This window comes from Equus caballus, chromosome 5, assembly GCF_041296265.1.
Source record: "Equus caballus isolate H_3958 breed thoroughbred chromosome 5, TB-T2T, whole genome shotgun sequence".
NCBI lineage: Eukaryota > Metazoa > Chordata > Mammalia > Perissodactyla > Equidae > Equus > Equus caballus.
This window is the reverse complement of record NC_091688.1, coordinates 45,849,890-45,866,252: the sequence shown is the minus strand read 5'-3', so window position 1 is coordinate 45,866,252 and position 16,363 is coordinate 45,849,890. Positions and strand designations below refer to the sequence as shown.

Below are 16,363 nucleotides of genomic sequence, written 5' to 3'. Positions count from 1 at the left end.
ATTGTATGTATATACATTTTCTTTATCCATTCATCTGTCAACGGACATTTAGGTTGCTTCCACATCTTGGCTGTTTTAAATAGTGCCGCCAGGAACACGCGAATGCCAAGATCTCTCCAAGATCCTGATTTCAATCCTTTTGGATAAATACCCAGAACCAGGATTGCTGGATCATATGGTAGTTCTATTTTTAATTTTCTGAGAAACCTCCATATTCTTTTCCAGAGCAGCTGCATCATTTTGCATTCCCACCAACAATGTGCAAACGTTCCGATTTCTCTACATCCTCTCCAAAACTTTTCATCTTGGTTTTTTTGGTAATAGCCATCCTGACAGGTGTGAACTGGTATCTTGTGGTTTTGATTTGTATTTCCCTAATGATTAATGACATTGAGCATTTTTTCATATACCTATTGGCCGTTTGTATGTCTTCTTTGGAGAAATATCTATCCAAGTCCTTAGCCTATTTTTTTAATCAGGTTGTTAGTTTTCTGCGATTGAATTGGACATTACCCCAGGTTGTCAAATCTGGGAGACTCAGAGGGCCCTCCATCTGTAGAAGTGGAAAGGGCACAGTAGAGAGGCCAATTTAGGACACAGTGTGATGCATCATGTTATTGTGACACATCGTGTTATTCTGGCTTTGAGTTTGGAGTGAGGAGTTGCTTTTCCATCTCACCATCTTCCCCTCTCAGCACTGTCAGGAGCCGGAACAGAGGGGGATGTAGGTAGAGAGGCACATAAGCAGACAGAGCCATTTTGGATTTTAAGGATTTGTTTCCTTTTTATTTTTCAATATTTTTCATTTCATTTTTCACATCAATGGAGTTGGGTTTAGGGTTCCCCAGGAGAGCAAGGGAGATGGATGGGTCCCTCCAGGGGGTGCAGGGGAGAGGGCTGCGTCCAGCAAGTGAAGGCTGAGGAAAGGGAACACTCGTACACTGGGCACTGGAGGAGAAGGCAGTCCTTTGAGCACAGACACCAAAGAATTAAACAGTCACCACCTGGTTGTGTTACAAAATGGGGGGAGGGAGCATAGGGTGGGGCACCAGACGCAGCATGAGGAGGGCAAATTTGAATGTCTTTTTTTGTTGTTTTCATTTTTTTCTTTTAACATTTTACAAACAGCTAAAAACTACAACACATCACAGCTACAGTGGGAGGAGGGTGGGCACCAAAGAAAGCAGCCACACAGAGTAGGGTAGGGCAGGGGCAGCTTAACCTACAGGGGCTACTGTGTGGAAAGGGGGAGATAGGGAAACTGAGGCTTCTGCTCCCTGCATTAGGCGTCCCAGGTTTACTGCCCAACCTCTTCCCACTTGAGAGGATTTACTGGGAGGGCCCCTGCTTCCTGCCCCCGCCCCAGCTCCTTGTGCTTTTTGATCTGCTGGTTTGACCACATGCCTGGTTTCTCTCCCTCCCCTGCTCCCTTGCCTGTGAGCGGACAGGTTGGGGGTGGGAGGGCAGCTGTGCTCTTCCTGTCTGTGCTATAGTGGGTTGAGCCTCTCACTCCAGAGGAGGCCTGTGCTTCTCGAGGGGGGAGAAGGTGGACCTTATCAGGTGCCCTCAGATCTCCCTAGACTGTGGAACTCTTATCCCAGCCTGGCCTAGGGCTCCTCCCTCCCCAGCCCAGCACAGAAACAAGATTAGGGGAGGTGCTATGGGAGGCAGGGTTGTGTGTGTCCATGGAAATTACCCTTGGCTTGTATTTTAGGACAGTATAGTGACACCCCCCACCCACGGCACATACACACGCATACATAAGTGTACACACACATTCACACACACACAGTCCTGCTGAGCTGCCTCAGAACTTAATATATAAATAAATAAGAATCAGAAAGCTAATTTCATAAAATTCAGGCTTCTTACTTGTAGCCCAAATTGAGGGAGAAGTGGAGGCCAGGGGGCTGAGGTTTATTGCTACTCCCCCAGCATCCGACAGGAGGTGTGAGAGGGCACCGAGGCCCTTCCGACTCTAAGTTCTTTTGGTCCATGGTCTACACCAAGCCCCAGCCCCTGACATAACCATATGCCCGTGGTTTCACCCGGGCCTAGGCAGAGGGAATGAGGGGGAAGGCAGGAAGCCTGTTCTAGAGCCCCTGGAGCCGGGAAGAGCAAGGGCCCCTCACTAACACTGGAGGAGAAGGGTGGGGCCAAGTCTTCTCTTGTGCAAAGTTAAGGGTGGTAGGAAGTGGGGGGTGGAGCTGCATCCCAAAACCGAGATGAGGGAGGCTTCTCTGTAGTCCCTGCCCACGAGGTCACACACATGCACACGCACACACACACGGCTAAGACACCAAACACGGGAGTGAGGAGTGAGGGCTCCGGGGGCCAGGATGGCAGGGCAGGGAGGGGGAAGAAGTTGTTGGTCTCACAGTGTGCCTGCCACCCCTGGAGCCCCAGAGACCCCCTCACTGCAGCACCTGCCCCCGGGTCTCGGGCAGCTTCAGGGCCAGAGAACTACCGAGAGCAAGGGCAGCTGAGGCAAAGAGGATGGGGGCAGCCTTGGTGATTCCCACAAATGACGTGAAGATGCTGATCCCCAGCACAGCTGCCAGCTTACACAGGGCATTCAGGAAGCCGAAGGCTGTGGTCCTGCTCAGGAGTCCCCCAGCGCAGCAGGCAGCAAGGAGGGGCCCCGCCCAGGAGTGAGACAAAGGAAGAGGCATGGGAGGATGTGGGGGAAGGGTGGGTAGGCAGGGAAGTGAAGCAGGGATGGCAGGCAGTGTCCAAGAGGGGGAAGGAAGGACAGAGAGATCAGAGAGGTGAGAGATGCACATCAGAGAATATAGATATATTGGGAGGCAAGAAGGAAAGCAGACCAAAAACTTAGGTTAATAATTAAGACTCCCAGGAGTGAATACAAAAACTACCAGCTTTTAGAGGAGAAACTCAATGGGAATGTGCCCCCTTTTACCCCTAAAGAGGCCTTTCCCATTCGGCCCCCCTTCCTCACCCCACTTCTCCCCTGCTCTCCAGGCCCTAAATCTGCTGCCCTGCCCCTACCACACTCCAACTACCTCTTGTCCGAGGGGTAGAGTTCGACAGTCAACACGTCCAGCGCGTTCCAGGATGCAATGCTGACACCCCCAAAAAGGCAGAGCAGAGCAATCATGGCTGACTCGCTGTTCCCAAAAGACAAGAAGAAGCAGGAGACACAGGACATCACGCTGGAGCCAGCTGGAGCGGGGAAAGGAGAGAGCAGCATGAGCCTGGCCACGGTGATCAATCAAGTAGTGTAGAGGGTAGCCCAGGATGAGACTCTTTTTCCCAAGGTACCCAAAAGGAAGGCTTCCCACTCATCCCCAATTTCCCTTATAATTGTCTTTTTATTAATAATATCAGTACCAACCATTTCTTCAATGCCAGCTATGGGCCAAGCAATTCAGTGCTTCATGTGCATTAATCTAATACGTCAACCCTATGAGGCAGGTACTGTCATCACCCCCATGTTGCAGATGAGACAACTGGGCTCACAGAGGTTCAAGAACTTGCTGAGATTCCTAAGGTAGGTGGTAGAGCTGAGATTCAAAACCCATAAGCTCAAAGTCTGGGCTCTTAACCATTTACTATTCTGCTGACCTCCTTTGCACCCCAAAGGAGCTTCCACACCAGGCCCTACCCCATCCTTCAACCAGCCCCCCAAGCAGAAGACACGAGAGAGAGAAACTTCTCTGGCTAAGCTCTTCCACAGACTAAGGTGAGAAGCCTGCTGACATCCTCCCTCCACCCCCGCCCCCTCATCAGTTCCGACACACCACCCAGCCTCTCCCCCTCACCAAGCATTCGGAGCCTGCCAATCTTGTCCATGAGCAGGGCAGACACGATGTTCCCAGGAAGCACAGCCAGTGTCCCCAAGAAGCTGACAAAGTACACCATGTAGGCACCTTCACCCGTCCCTGTCACGTCTAGTGGGCAGCCCTCCTTGTTGTGCAGGAATGTGCTGTTCACCAGACGGCTGTTCACAAACTTGTACTCAAACAGGTCTGGGGGCAAAGGTCAAGACAGGCAGGCGGTCACGGCAAATGTGAGAGGGAGGCTGCTCCCGCTTACGGCTCAGGGCTCTGCCCTTAGCAGTGAGGGCTCCCACAGCAAAACATTCAGTTACTCCACGAGAGGAACCCTTCCAGCAGAAAATGACCACGGCCTACCCAGTGAAACAGTGTGACTGGCTGTTTCCAAGCGTCCTTATTAATAGTCTGCTTCTGGTTCATTCTTTTTGTCTTCCCTAGCTAACTACAAGCAGTAGCAGTGCCATGGGTTTAGGAAAAATAGCTGAGAAAAATATTTAAAAAGTCCTACCCATTATTTTTTACTGCAAGGTGGGAAAAGCTCACCTAGCACTCCATTTAGAGGTGGGAAAGCTCAGTCTAGCTCACAAACCAGCATTTCATGTACATATAGTTTGAGAATCACTGTAAAGAAACGGACTAATGCAATGATTCCCAACACTTTTCCCCACTAAACATCACTTTTGCTGTTTTTCTTTTTCCCTAGGACCTGTTTTGAATAATTTTTTCCCTCTTCAAAAGTGTGTTAATATCACTACAGGTTCATTTTAATTCCAGCCAAAGGCAAAGAAATTTGATGTTTTTGTCAGATGTTCTGTCACAGAAAAATGTTCAATTTCCATTAGATTTTTGGAATTACTCGTGGTAGCTAGCAGGCCCCCATACATCCTTTCTCCAAGGCTCCAGAAAGCTCAGCTTGAGCACCCTGAGCTGGGGAATGAGGGAGGTTCCTTCTCCCTCCCCAAGGTCCACCCCACCCTTTGGTCTGACAGCCACTGCCACGCCACCTTACCAGTGTTGTAGAACACAGTGTTGATGAATGTGCAGTTGCGGAAAAACGTGTTGCTGGAAGTGACGTCCTCGAAATAACACTCTTCAAATAGAGAGTCCTCAAAGGACACTGACTTCAGACGGAGCCCAATGAACCTGAAAGGCCAGGGTGATGTGAGACACTCCCCCCTCATCCTCAGAGCCGCCCCCAAGACTCACTCCCTCAGTGAAGTAATGGGAAGCTGCAGCACTGAGGAGAAACCACAGGGTGTTTGCCCGAAAACACCTTGTCTCCGAACTCCCAAACTCATAAAAGAGACAAGGGGTAGAAGGGACAGGGGAGGAATGAAGCGTAAAAGTCCCCACATACTTGTCATTGAAGTACTGTCCCCCTCGGTGGATTTGATTCTCCAAGGTGAAGTTGAAAGTCACATGTTCTACACGCTCCCCAGGGAACACTTTGGTGCGGGCCGCATAGTCCACCGCCTGGAGATGGCGGATCATGTCGGGAAACCAGACAGTCAGGCCATAGTAGCTGAAGAGTCAAGGGCGACGGAATCAGACAGGGCTCAGGGATTAGACCAGGCAGTCCAGAACGAGGGGGAAAGAGAGGATCAGCCCATGTCAGGACCTTGCTCACCTCTCCAGCCCCATCTCTCACGACTCCTCCCTTCACCAACAGCTGTGGGTCTGGGGGATTTTAGGTTCTTCCAGCCCACCCACCATACTCTTTCTTATCTCTCAGGCGTTTGCTCCTCTCTCTGCCTAAAACAGTCTCCCCATCCCACCCTCAGTCTGTCTAACTCCCATTCATGCTTCAGGACTCAAATCCCCGCCCCACCCCTGGGCTGGGAAGTCTTCTCATATGCTCCCAGAGCACTTTGTACTTCCCCACACTGTGGCACTCATCACGCTGCTTTACAGCTAGTTTTGTCTAGCTCTCTGGCCAAGATTTAAACTCCATGAGGACTGGGACCACTTCTGTTTCAACCCAGCACAGTACCTGGCACAGAACAGAAACTTAATACTGTTCAGCCTGTAATATAGGTTTGTTGGATTAATGAATGAAGTAGAGGAGCAGGGTGGAGGATCGGGGGGATCTGAACAGCACCTTCCCTCATTATTTGCCCCGTTCATTTCCATTTTCCCCACCTCTCTCCCAACCCACAACCACTACATCCACCCCATACCACCTGCCCCACCCAGCTCCTCACCTGAATGACATGGTGAACCACACACCCATCATCATCAGAGTGATGCGTCGATATTCTGGACCAAAACAAGAGAGGAAATTTCTCCAAACCTAAACAGAACAGAACAAAGTCAGGCATTGGCTGCACTAACTTCTAGCATCCCAGATCCCCATTTTTCTACCCTACCACTTCCCTTTAGTTCACCCATCACTCCTGCAAGCTTGAGCCCTGCCTTCCTCTCCACCTCTCCCATTCCCTTCTCTCTCTCCACCATCCCATCCCCCATTACCTGTCCCCCTAGGCTCAAGGCCCGGACCCCCCAGCGCTGGTACCAGGTCCCTGTGTCTGACTGGATCTCAATCAACTCATCCTCCTGATGAATTGTCTTAATGTGGGTTACCTGGGGTCAAGAGAAGGGGTGAGCAGTCACATAGTCTGTATTTCCCAGCCCCTTCCTGGTGCCTCAGTTTCTCTTGCAGTAGCAAAATGGGAGGCAGGGGTGGATGTGATACCCTGAGAGATCTCATTGAGGGAGAATGTGGTCAGAGATGTCTAGGAAGGGGGTGGCAGGGGAGGGTATCCAGAGAGAGGCTGGTGGGGGCTGGGGCTACAGTGGCTTGGAGGACTGAGGGGGAAGGCTGTGGCTTACTGAGAAAACACGCTCAGGATGCCCCTTGGCTCGCATGTTGGTGTCATGAACTTGCTTCAGCACCATCCAGGCCTCATCATGTTTCCCATTCTAGAGCCACAGATACAATCCCCACATCCAGGTTAGCCCCACCCTGACCCAAGGTTATAGACCCCCTCCCTCCAACCTGACTTCTAGAGTCATAGGACACAAAAAGCCTCCCACCCCTAACCCATGACCTATGGACACATCCGACACCCACTCTGAAAAAGCCCCAAGTAGGGGCACAGCAAGAAATAATCAGACTTGGGCAAGAGTTGGGGGAGTCTAGGAGACAGATGCAAACACAGGCCCTAGGGATCCCCTGGGACAATGGAAAGAGAAAAGCGAAAACAAGGGAAATGATGATATTGGGCAAGTATGTAGTCAGAGAAGGGGCAGCATCCTAACCCTGCTGAACCAAGATATAGCTGGGGGATGAGGGGAGGGGGGAGGGTTATAGGAGTAGAGGGTAAGAACTTCTCTTGAGCTGTAAAGTCAGGGCCAGGGCAAGGGCCCCTGCCTGCAAAGTCTTAAGCCACCCATGAGTGAGCAGGTCCCCTTGTTTCTCCACCCACGAAACCCTTCTGAAGATATATGCCAAGACAAAGGAAGCAAGATAAAGTCCCCAGGAGTATGGACCCTGTGAGGAAGGCAGGCAACCACATACGATCAAACCAAACCCACAGTGGGTGTTTGAACACAGGAGCCCTTCTGCCCTCCCCCCAGCCCTATTCACCTCCAGGAAGAAGCGAGGGCTCTCAGGCTGTGTTGTCAGGGCCCCGATGGCAAACACAGAAGGAAAGGCGCAGACAAGGACAAAGACCCTCCAGCTGTGGAACTGGTAAGCGGACCCCATCTGAAAGCTCCACCCTGGCAGGGAGAGTCACAGCATCAGCACAGAGGCCAGAGGCTGGGAGCTCCCACCACAAGGAGCACAGGAGAGGAGGGAGAGAGTCTGGGGTGTATTCCCTGGGGACTGCTCACCGTAGTGGGGGATGATGGCCCAGGCCATGGCAGCTGCGTATACTCCACCAATCATCCAAAACATGCAGAGCCAGCTCAAATGCTCCCCACGTTTCTCCTGGGCCAGAAACTCCGAAAAATAGGAGAAGACAATGGGGATGGACCCTCCAATCCTGGAGGGCATTGCAAGAATTCAGCATTGGAAAATGGCCATATTCCTGATCCCCTGCCCCAGTGCTCTGGATCCCCAAGCCCCTTTCATCTCCCAGACCTCTTTAAAGAGACTTCTCACACATAGAGCCTACGAGCTCCCTCACCACGAGCCATCAAGCACCATCCTTGGGAACCTGGGTAACAGGCAGACAGGTCTCAGGGAAAGGGAGAGAACAAACATTGAATCTCGAAGATGACTAGAGTTGGAAAGGAAGGAAGATAATTGCAGAAAAGAAGGGAACTCTTCAACGAGAAAAGATGGGCAAAGAGGGGTCCTGAGGGCAGGCAAGTGGGAGCAGGCCAGAAAAGAGCTTGGAGACAAGGCAGAGAATGCATGCAGGGGGAAGTGTAGGAGTGGGGTGAGTCAAGGCTTCAGAGTTCTGGCAGCTATGGGTATTAGCAAGGTCTGTGGTCAAATGCAGGAAATACCAGACTCCGGGAAGCGGGTAACTCGAGGGTCCACAGGGGCCCAGAGGTGAGGCTGCGACTCACTAGGCCTCTTCATGGAGCCAGGCTTAGAATGGAACTAGAGGGTAGGGTGGAGGACTCAGGAGTGGACCAGACATGGAATGGCATTCTGGACAAGCAGTAGACAGGTCCTGGATAGGGAGAAGCTGGCCTGAAGATGGTGGGAGGAGAAAGGAATTCATTCATTCAACTCATACATATGTGAAGTGCATCTGGTGTGCCTGGCACTGTGCTAAGCCCTAGAGATATAACAGTGACCAAGGCACAGTTCTGCCCCCTCCAGGAGTTTACTCACCCGACCCCAGAAAGGAGGCGGCAGAAGAGGAAAGTGCCATAACCCTGGACGAAAGATGAGAAAAAGGCAAAGACACTGTTGACTGAGAGCGAGATGAGCAGACACTGTCTCCGACCCAGCCGATCAGCCAGACCTCCCCAGAGGAAGGCTCCCACCATCATGCCCAGGTAGACGATGAGGCCTGGAAGGAGGAAAACAGAGGCAGAAGGGCTCTGAGCAGACACACTTCAGCTCTCACTCACTGAACATTAAATGAGCTGAAACTGCACAGAATGGATCAAGGATCTGAAGGACTTCTAGAAGCTAAGTCTACCCAGAGATGAGAGCAAGTGAGAGAAGATAAATTGTGTGAGCAAAGATGGCAGCCATCTCTGCAAGCCAGAGCTTCAAAAGTTGGAATGCAGGTATGAGAGAATCCCAGAATTCTCCTCTTTCCCTCCCTCTTGCTCTCTCTTGCTCGCTCTCACTTCTCACTCTCTTGCTGTCTGTGACACACACACACACATGCACAACACCCCCATCTCTGGCTTGCCTGGAATGAGAAACGGATCTGCCTAGATTCCCAGACCTTGCCAGGGTCCCCTCTATCCTCCCTGCCTTGATGCCCTCAAAGCTGCAGGAGGTGTCTCTTGTGTTACCTGGGAAAATAGTTCCATTCCTTCAATCCTCCCAGGAAATCCCACACACAAAATCCATCCTTTACTCCTTCCAGCTCCAATACTTCTGGTCCTAAAACTCTCCTGTTTCTTACTTCCTTCATAAAATTCAGAGTTGGAACTGATCTTAAAATTCATTTACTGCAGGGGCCGGCCGAGTGGCCGAGTGGTTAAAGTTCCATGCGTTCCGCTTCACGGGCCTGGGTTCAAGGGTTCGGATCTGGTCACAGACTTACTCCACTCATCAGCCATGCTGTGGAGGCATTCCACATACAAAATTGAGGAAGACTGGCACAGATGTTAGCTCAGAGCTAATCTTCCTCACACAAAAAAAAAGGGTTCCAAAAAAATCATTTACTCCAAAGTCTGCCTATTACCCATGCCTAAGCCAAACCCCAGGGAGAAGAAACCAGCCCAAGATCTCATGGCAACTTCATAGCAGAACAAGATCTAGATCCTTTCTGAGTGAGTCTAGGGGGGTTCCTCCCTCAGGGTCCCCAGTGACCCTTCCCGACCCCTGAACAATCCCAAGCCTGACCGAGAACAAGTATAAACAGCTTCTCTGCCTGAAGGCCCAGGATTCTCCTCCAATACCCACCACCCCAAACTCACCCTCCTCATTTAAACCAGGGATACTGACTTTTTATTCCTCGAATCAGGGAAAGGGAGAAAGACAGCAAGAGGGAAGGCTCCGAAGGAACATTAAATGAGGCCCATCCCACCATGGGCACCTCCTGCAAAACCAACTGAGCAGACCACCACTCAACCACTGGGCCAAGCCCCAGCCCAGCAGCCCTTCCCCCAGGCCCCTTGCACAAACAACCTCACTATGACCCAACTCCAAGAGGAGGAGGTGCGTGAGGGGACAATGTGCAGAGGAACCTTGAGCCCTCTGGAGACATCTTGGGAGCGGGGTCCTAGGGAGCCCAGTGGTGAGGGCAGGAGTAGTTCTCAGGAGCAGAGGTGCTTCCAGAGTTTGGGGCAGGACAGGGCTGGAGTGCCCCCCAATTTGTCTTACCCAGCATTCCTTTGTTGGAATCAGACAGGCACATGTCTTTCTCAGCGCTGGGCAGCACGAAGCCCACCACAAAGACCTCGACACCATCAGCCATCAGCGCCAGACCAAGCACGAAATAGAGCGTCCACTGGAAGCGGCCGTGACCACACTCTCGTAGGATGGCTTCATACTGCTGGGCCAGTTCTTCCCGTTCTTTTCGCCGTTGTGCCTCCCCTCGGCCCCCAGGGGGGCCCTCCCCATCACTCAAGCCCCCCCTCACTCCAGCCAGGGGTGTCCCATCCACCATCCGCTCGCCTTTGCCCCCAGACTCTGCCCGGGGGATGCCCTGATATTCTCCCTCATAGATCTCGTCATCCTCATCGTGGCCCTCAGTGGCATCACTAGATGCGCCAGCTTCCTCCTCATCCTGGGCCCCTTCCCCACGGTAATAGCCATCAGCAGGGGCAGGGAAGTCATCATCATCCTCCTCCTCCTCAAAGCGGGAGTAGGATCTGCGGGAATATTCATCCTGGACTCTGTCCAGACCCTTCACCACCTTTTTGGCTGCATGCTTCTTGACTTCCTTGGCAATGTCTTTGGCCCCACGGATGAAAGCCGCCCGGTCTCTGAAGCCCTCTTCCATGATGGGGCTTTGGGAAGACTTCACCAGATCTCTCCCACTCCCTGATCCTTATTCAGCTTTTGCTCAAGGACTTGTGGAGTCAGAAACACCCTTCCCCCAGTTACTTAGATGAAGTGTGTTTGAATATCTTTGGGCACAGATTAGGAGAAAATAGGACCTGGCCAGTGAGTGTCTAGAAGGAGAAAGGAGGGAGAGGAGGTTTGGCCTACATCCAGTTCAGTTGGGAACATGGGAAAGGGGGAGGAGGACTGGGGGAAAGGGAAGGGGAGGGGGAGCCAGGTTGGGGGTGCTAAACTGAGAAGCCAGGATAACTCAGGAAAGACCGCCTACTTCTCTTCCAGGAGCCTCTGGAGGTCTAGGAAAAATAAGAGGGAGAAAAAAAGAGACTGTGAGGACTAAGATGGTAAAGAAGGCCAACACAGACCTCCTGTTGACCCAGATCCCCACCTGGACCATGTGGTACCGAGATGGTCTCCTTGCTCCAAGCCCACACTGAATAAAAAGGGATGACTATCGGGGCCAACTGTGGGTCATTCAGTATAAGCCCCCTTAGTCTGACCTTGGATACTCCAGAGACTCGGTCACCTATCCAGAGCCTTTCTCCTAACCCTGATCAAGATCAGACCCCTTGCTTTACCACCCACCTGCAAAGAACAAAACAGGAAATATGAGAAATCAGAATTCCCTCCACTAGCCTGGTCTGGGTTTCTTATTGGAGGTGGAGCTTGGGAAGACTGTGCAGAAGGAGGACCAAGTCCTTCAATCTGTTGCCTTTAGTCCACTGCTGGCATCTGAAGGTGGGGCTTCCACAGCCCTTCCCTCAGGCTGCATGTTTATAGGCCTCACAAGGAGGAGTCCTCTCCCAACATAGGCCAGTGGGTAGAAGCTCCGCTTCCAGAGTCAGACAGACTTGGGTTTGACGTCCTCCTTCAGCACTTACTAGCTAAGGGACCACGGGCGTGTTTCTGAACATCCAAGCCTCAGTGTCATCTTACTGAAGAAGAAGAGAGTACGGATTAAATGACGTAATGTATATTGCTCCTTCCCATAGCATCTGGCATATAGAAAGGGATGAATAAATATTAGCTATTTCTCCTTATGGTGATAGCAGTGTAGTGAGATATCCTCTACTCCCTCATCAGACCACAGAACAAAAGCCACCTCTGGACGCTCTTTAGCGTGAGCAGCAGAAAGGGATACTGACAAGCAGAAAGGTCATTCACCACAAAGCACACGACAGTCACACGACCTAGGTTGAAATCTCAGCTCTGCCATTTACTTACTAACTGATCTTGAGCAGGCTACTTTACTTCCCTAAGCCTCAGTGTCCTTATATTTAAATTAGGGATGAAATAGTTCTCTGAGTCAATGTGAGAATTTAATCTGACAGTAAAAATTCTATAAATACTAGTTTCTTCCTTCCTATTAGATTGAAAAATGTGAAAGAGGCAGGAAGCAGCAAGGGAAAAGCTGGGGGTCATACTTGGATGCTGTTGCCCAGTATCCTCCCAAAACAGAGTTTCGAGACCCCTCTGCCTGTATTCAAACTAATTCCAGGAGCTTGGTCACTTGTCTCCCTCCAGACAAACAAGGAAAGAGTCAAAGAAAAGGGAGACCTGGAGCCTGAGGACATAGAGAAGAGGGCAAATCAAAAGCTAAGAACGAGGTGATGACTGGCTGCCCTACCTTCCTTCAGGACATCTGACAAAGCCCCCTTTCACCAGTGGGGGTGGGAATGGAAATGACTGATCAAACACATACATTTCCAATATGGAGGTCTATGGTCCACAGTCACACCTCATTCCTCCAGGGGCTCCCTTTCTAATCTCCCTTAATCCTTCCTGCTCCTCCTCCAGGAGTCAAGGAAAAAGGAGTCCATAAATACCGCACTGCGTAGGAGGCTGGTATAGAATGAAGGGGGCCTTGGGCCTCCCCCCAAAAAAAGACATCCTCTAGAGCAAGGCATAGGAGAATCCCCACCCCTACCCCCCGCCCCAGCTTCCTTCATAGAAGCAGAGGAAGCAGGACTAAATTTTGATCAGAGATCATTCCCCTAAAAATATCCTGCCACCTTCTGCTCCCACCCGCCCAGGGCCTTCAGTAAATGTCTCACACACACACACACACACACACACACACACACACACACACAGTAGCCCTGCTGGAAGAGGGTAAGTCATGCTATGTGGTTCAAAGGGAAGAATTGGCAAGCAGAGCCTTACCCCCTCAGGACTGAAGTGAGCGGTGGACCACAATGACCAAAACCAGTGACCCCTACGTCACCTTCTTTTCCTTGTGGTTCAGGACCCAAACCATCCCCCATGAAAGAGAGGGAACTGTGGAATCCTCTCATTGCATGACTGTTTGCCTTCTTCTCCTTTCTTTCCCCACTAGGATCTCCCCCCAAACCCTGAAGGAGGTAAATGGACCCACCAGGAGCCATACCCTATGTTTGTTAACATTATTTACCCCCGAGAGGTACGTGTAGGGTAGAGAAGGCCCCCAGAGCCATGGCAGGATATGATGGCTCAACAGCCAACTCCCCCAGGGCCAACAAGCCCAGGAAGTCAGGAGGGAGAGAAAGAAGACAAATTCTTTGAGCTGGTGAGGAAGCAGTGCTATTTTTAGCCCCCAAAGCAGCACAGGGTGGCAAAGCCTGTGGGAGAGAGACAAGACTTGGAGAGGTGGAGGTTAAAGGAGACAAGATTCAGGGTTACATGGTCCTTTAAGGTTGGCTGGCTTCACCTGACCGGAAAAATAGCCCAGGAGGTTTTCTGCAGCGGATGGAGGGAGGCTGGGGGGACTCCTGAGCAAATGCTTCCTTTCTGGACAACTCACTCAGCCCTGGATAAGAAGGGGGTCCAGAAGCCCCTCCCCCAATCAAAACCCCTGACTTTGGAGCCACCCAGATTCCCCAGCCCACCCTAGCCCGAGTCACAAGGTTGTGAAGAAGTAGTCACTTATCAAAACATCCACAGGGGTTGGGGGGGTATGATGGGGGAAGAGATGTGAGAGTACCCCTCCCGTTACAGCTGGGTAATTGCGCCTCAGGCACCCCTCAGCCCCTACTCAGGACAGCCAAGGCTACACCTTCTCTCCCTACATCCCACCCCAGGGTTAGGAAGATGGAGCATCCACAATGCTGAGAAAAAAACAGATGAAGGTGTCAGCTGAGAATGCACACGGAGGAATACAGAGGCAGAGAGGCAGGGAAGCAAAGAGAAACCTCCACATGCACAGGCATAGAGACCACCCCTACCAGCATTTGCCGCACCCCCCTCCCCATCTGCCTCTGCTCTGGTATAACTGATGAGCCCCTAGAATTGACTGAACCGATTCTCTGAGCACCTCCTCCCCTCATCCCCTTGGTCTTGCTGCTGGACAAGTGCACATCATCACACAACACCCCTTCCCCCTACGCCAGAGAAACTGCCTCCAGGCCCCACCATCCTGCCCAACTCTGGTCGTTTACCATCTCTATCTACCCAGCATCTCCATTCTTCATTTCCCTTCCCTCCCTCCTTCAACTGCCCTTCCTCCTCTGCCCCACCACCCACCCAAGTCCAAGCGAGCAGACTGAGGCAGCATCCATTCTCCCGCCCCAGCCAAGGTCATTTATCATTCATTGGGGGGGTGGGGGGGGCGCGCTAGGGTGAGGAAGGGATTGGAGTTTGAGGGAACCCTATCCCACCTAACAACCCCCTCCCCCGTTAATATCTGAGGAGGGTAGTAGGGACTTGGCTAAGGTAGGGAAAAACACCCATCATGTATGTATGTGTATATATATATACACACACGCACACATATATATATACTGATCAGCACATCAACTGAAATAAATGTCCATTCAAGCCACCACCAATCCCCTCACCCCTAAAGCGGGGACGGTCACCCTCCCCACAAGCAAAGCATCGGAGGATAAAATGGCTGCAAGGCAAGGCAAGGATGCTCTGCCCGGGGCGGGGTGGAGGTGAGAGATTGAAAGAAGGGTCTCACCTGGGCTGGGTTCCCCAGATAAGGGAGTCCCTGGTAAGGGCGGGGGTCCCCGCCGCTGGGGCTGGCGACAGCGGCGACTGCTCCGGGTACCACGGCAAGCGGCAATGCAGACCTGCCCCCCCACGCGCTCCGGCCCCGCCTCCGCCCGCCTCACCCCTCCCCCCCTCCACCCCCCAGAGCCACCGAGCATCGGGAGAGACCATTGTTGGGGGGGGGGCGCGGTGAGGCAGAAGAAAAGAGGATGGCGAGGGTCACAGGGCTCCGGGAGAAATGATGAAAAGGCTAGGAGGGGTTGTCACAGGGACAGCTTGAGATAACACACAGCTCTCCCAAGTGAAAGATGAAAGGAACTAAGGAAAGAAATAGTGATGTCAGGAAGACAAGTGGGAAGACAGAAACAGAGGTGGTGATTGAGGCAGCCTCTGCCTCAGTACTCCCGTCCCAGGATGGCAGGACTCACGAATTTCAGGGGCTCTCACTGCCTTAAAAGCACCTCCCTTCCCCTTCTCCACTACTCCAGCCAAACTCCATTCCCACAACCCTCTCCCAAATACAGAGGCTCAGACTCCAAGTTGACCTGGCTATTTTAGAAAAAGTAGGAATAACAAGGTGTGGTTTCTATCCTGGATTGCCAGAGGCAGAGACTCCTGGATCCCTGCCATTTCTTTTCAGAAACAGTCCAGATTATTTATTTACAGTGCAGACAGACCTCCCACCCTTCATTCGGTTGGTGTCAGAAGAGGTGAGTACTGGAGGAGCTGAGGGGTTTTTCAGGCCTGACCACCTGGACATCTCCCTTCCATTCATTTGCTCCAATGACTCAAAAAGGGACTCCCTCAATGCTCTTCTCCTCTGTCTTTTACTACACACACACACACACACACACACACACACACACGCACGCACTTCTGCTTCCAGGGCAGGAAGGAGTGAATTGGTTTCAGTTCTTTCCTTTGCTCCTGTATCAATAACATGGGCTTAGAGATCTAAGACATACCACTTCGTGACCATCCCTGATCCAGGGAAGAGGGGATATGTGGTGGTTTGGGGATGTACGTACTGAATGTGTTTACCTATTTTAGGTAAGCCTCTATGATATTCCGGACAAAAGCACTAACCAGGGGCTCTGACCTGGGTTCTCACTTCTAATAAGCTGTGGGCTCTTGGTCAAGTTCTCTGCCTCTCTGAACCTGTTTTCTCATCTGGAAAATGGGGGGCTTAGAATAGATTCTGCATCAGCTCCCTTTCAGATCTAATAGTGTGTGATTCTGCTTTGCTAAACATGGAGGTTTCAGAATGCTGGGCTATGTTACATGGAAAGGGCTGGCAAGCTGTGTCCCAAGAGACCTCACAGGTGGCACTTGGCAGTGTTGAATTTACCACTGACAGAGATGTGGGCCTGGGTTTCGCAGACTCAAGAGCTACATCTTGGAAATACTCATTTGTGCCAACAAAGTTTACAATTTACTGAAATATAAAGCCATA

The 16,363-nt window shown here is 51.6% G+C and overlaps 1 protein-coding gene across 4 annotated transcripts; it reads right to left on the bottom strand.

Annotated features, from left to right (window-relative positions):
• Positions 1-757: 757 nt before the first annotated feature.
• On the bottom strand, positions 758-15,083 carry SV2A (synaptic vesicle glycoprotein 2A). Of its 4 annotated transcripts, XM_001488584.7 has the most exons (13): positions 14,879-15,050; positions 10,261-11,237; positions 8,587-8,767; positions 7,632-7,783; positions 7,384-7,517; positions 6,627-6,716; positions 6,267-6,377; positions 5,999-6,087; positions 5,155-5,319; positions 4,807-4,940; positions 3,783-3,989; positions 3,024-3,183; positions 758-2,598 (listed from the first exon to the last, which is right to left on the bottom strand). In XM_001488584.7, the coding sequence occupies exons 2-13, from the start codon at positions 10,880-10,882 to the stop codon at positions 2,415-2,417; spliced, it is 2,229 nt and encodes a 742-aa protein (XP_001488634.1). In that variant the 5' UTR covers positions 10,883-11,237; positions 14,879-15,050; the 3' UTR covers positions 758-2,414. The 4 variants fall into 4 exon arrangements, with proteins under 4 accessions (XP_001488634.1, XP_070124467.1, XP_070124466.1 ...); XM_070268366.1 differs by lacking the exon at positions 10,261-11,237 and having other exon boundaries at positions 14,879-15,083; XM_070268365.1 differs by lacking the exon at positions 6,267-6,377 and having other exon boundaries at positions 14,879-15,035.
• Positions 15,084-16,363: the final 1,280 nt, after the last annotated feature.

Excerpts from the sequence above, each read along its gene's own strand:
- SV2A (XM_001488584.7), bottom strand. The coding sequence starts at position 10,882 with ATGGAAGAGGGCTTCAGAGACCGGGCGGCTTTCATCCGTGGGGCCAAA. Across the intron at positions 8,768-10,260 it reads TTCCAACAAAGGAATGCTGG|GCCTCATCGTCTACCTGGGC; the intron begins GTAAGACAAATT and ends TCCTCCTTCCAG. Across the intron at positions 5,320-5,998 it reads TGGTTCACCATGTCATTCAG|CTACTATGGCCTGACTGTCT; the intron begins GTGAGGAGCTGG and ends TTGACTCTTCAG.